General features: G+C 51.6%; 1 protein-coding gene across 2 annotated transcripts in view; it reads right to left on the reverse strand.

Annotated features, from left to right (window-relative positions):
* Nucleotides 1-2500, reverse strand: part of LOC135828402 (uncharacterized) — a 163343-nt gene that overhangs the window by 7500 nt on the left and 153343 nt on the right. For both annotated transcript variants that reach the window (XM_065340852.1, XM_065340851.1), the window contains one exon: nucleotides 1638-1958. In XM_065340852.1, the coding sequence (XP_065196924.1) occupies nucleotides 1638-1958 (321 nt within the window). The remainder of the gene's footprint in view (nucleotides 1-1637; nucleotides 1959-2500) is intronic.

Consider the following 2500-nt stretch of genomic DNA (forward strand, 5'->3'; position numbering starts at 1 on the left):
GTGACATGCAATCGGCAGTTCAAGTCAGTGCCTGGTTTCAGACGTCACAAGTGCGACCGTGGCCATCGAGCAACCAAGTCTGGTAGAGCGTCGTATGGTGTTCGCTGTTCTCGCTGCAACCGTCAGTTCCGTCGACAGAGTGACCTGAGTCGTTATCTTCGTTTCTGCTCCTGACAATGACTCTGGCTCCTTTCGGAGTGGTGTGGTCCTTTTGGCAACCAAGCTACAGTAGTAGTAGTAGTGGTGTGTGTGTGTGTGTGTGTGTGTCTGTATGTGTGTGTGTGTGTGTGTGTGCAGGGCCGGAGGCAGCTTCCGCGGAGCGGTGCGGCCGAAGGGCCATCTTTAAGGGCGGTCTGGGGGTCCTCCCCCAGAAGGTGTTTGGAATTTAGACGGCAAATCCTGCACTCTGAGCGACTCCATGTACAAAATCATACATCGAAACTTTTTCTCCCCGGTTTTGGACGTTCCATGTGGACCGACCTTTTGGGAAGTTGGTGCGGCCATGGCCGTACCGGCCGTACCAGTGGCGCCGGCCCTGCTGTGTGTGTGTGTGTGTGTGTGTGTGTGTGTGTATGTGTGTGTGTGTGTGTGTGTGTGTGTGTGTGTGTGTGTGTGTGTGTGATTTCCAATCGATAGGTTGTGGGTTCGATTCCTGACGATTATGGTCACACACGTCTTTCTTCTCTTTCTCAGACTTCACCTGACTGTTCTTTCATTCTCCTGGGTGGTTACCAACAGCCAGTGCATGCCGGAGTATGTGGTGTGATGTGTGTGCGTGAAAAAAATGAAAAAGACCAAAAAGTAGGGATTCACTGGCCAAAAAAAGCCACTTCATAGCTGTGTGGTGTAGACCAGGCTGAATAGTGGCGGTCAATTCTTCAGCCTTGCAAGCTGTTGAATGGTGGAATCCCAGCACAAGCTGCTATGGCTTCTGCTGTAGCATCGCTATCATCGCCTCTGGCGATGGGCGTCCAATGGTCCAATGGTGTGTGTGTGTGTGTGTGCAGGGCGGGAGGCAGCTTCCGCGGAGCTGTGCGGCCGAAGGGCCATCTTTAAGGGCAGTCTGGGGGTCTCCCCCAGAAAAGTTTTTCGAATTTAGACGGCAAATCCTGCACTCTGGGCGACTCCATGTACAAAATCATACATCGAAACTTTTTCTCCACAGTTTTCCGACGTTCCACGTGGACCGACTTTTTGGGAAGTTGGTACGGCCATGGCTGTACCGGCCGTACCAGTGGCGCCGGCCCTGCTGTGTGTGTGTGTGTGTGTGTGTATATGTATGTGTGTATGTATGTGTGTGTGAGAGAGAGAGAGAGAGAGAGAGAGAGAGAGAGAGAGAGAGAGAGAGAGAGAGAGAGAGAGAGAGAGAGAGAGAGAGAGAGAGAGAGAGAGAGAGAGAGAGAGAGAGAGAGAGAGAGAGAGAGAGAGAGAGAGAGAGAGAGAGAGAGAGAGAGAGAGAGAGAGAGAGAGAGAGAGAGAGAGAGAGAGAGAGAGAGAGAGAGAGAGAGAGAGAGAGAGAGAGAGAGACAGACAGACAGAGAGGGAGAGAGAGATTGAGAGAAAGAGTGCAAGACTTAGGGCCTGGTCAGCTAGCATCCCCTCTACACAGACCCAACCATTCCCGTACGGCCACTTACTCCGGCAAAGAAGAGTTCCGGTCTCACCCGGCAGCAGGCCCTCCTCATACAGAGTGCCGTTGGGAAGGATGCGTGCCGCTTTTCTGTTCTTAAGTGTCAGGCCCTTGTAGCTGTCCGGGTAGAAATCGGCCTGTAGCTTAGTGACGAGCGGACTTGATTGCATACTGTTGACAAGTTGCACATCAGTGAACGTCACCATGTGCATGTCGATTGCAGTGCACTGACGCAGTATTTCATCGTACGTAAGATCATCGCTAGTTGCCTTTCGAACAGCAGCTATAAAGGTTGGTGTCAAGCGAAAGATGTCGAAGTTTCTGAGATCTGCCGCCACCACCGCGGCGGCCAAGGTATGACATAATGCATGTGAACAGACAAACAGACATGTAAGTTCACATGTGAGTGTGTGCGTGTGTACGTGCACACCCACCCACACTCACACACAGACACACAGGCACAAACTCGCGCACAAGCTCCTTCACACACACACATACAAACGAATGCACATACATGCATGCTCGTGAACACACGCTCATGCTCAGACACCTAGACACAAATGCACACATGCGCATGAACACACACAGCCATGCACAGACAGACAGACAGACAGACAGACAGACAGACAGGCAGGCAGACAGACAGACTGACAGACAGACAGACAGAGAGACAGACCGACAGACAAACAGACAGACAGACAGATAGACAGAAAGACAGACAGATAGACAGACAGACAGACAGACAGAGACACACATGCACACACAGACACAGACACACACATACCTACATACATACATACATACATACATACATACAGACACACGGATGCACAGACACGGACGGACACACGCTCACGCACAGACCCATAG

This window comes from Sycon ciliatum, chromosome 12 (genome assembly GCF_964019385.1).
Source record: "Sycon ciliatum chromosome 12, ocSycCili1.1, whole genome shotgun sequence".
Lineage (NCBI taxonomy): Eukaryota > Metazoa > Porifera > Calcarea > Leucosolenida > Sycettidae > Sycon > Sycon ciliatum.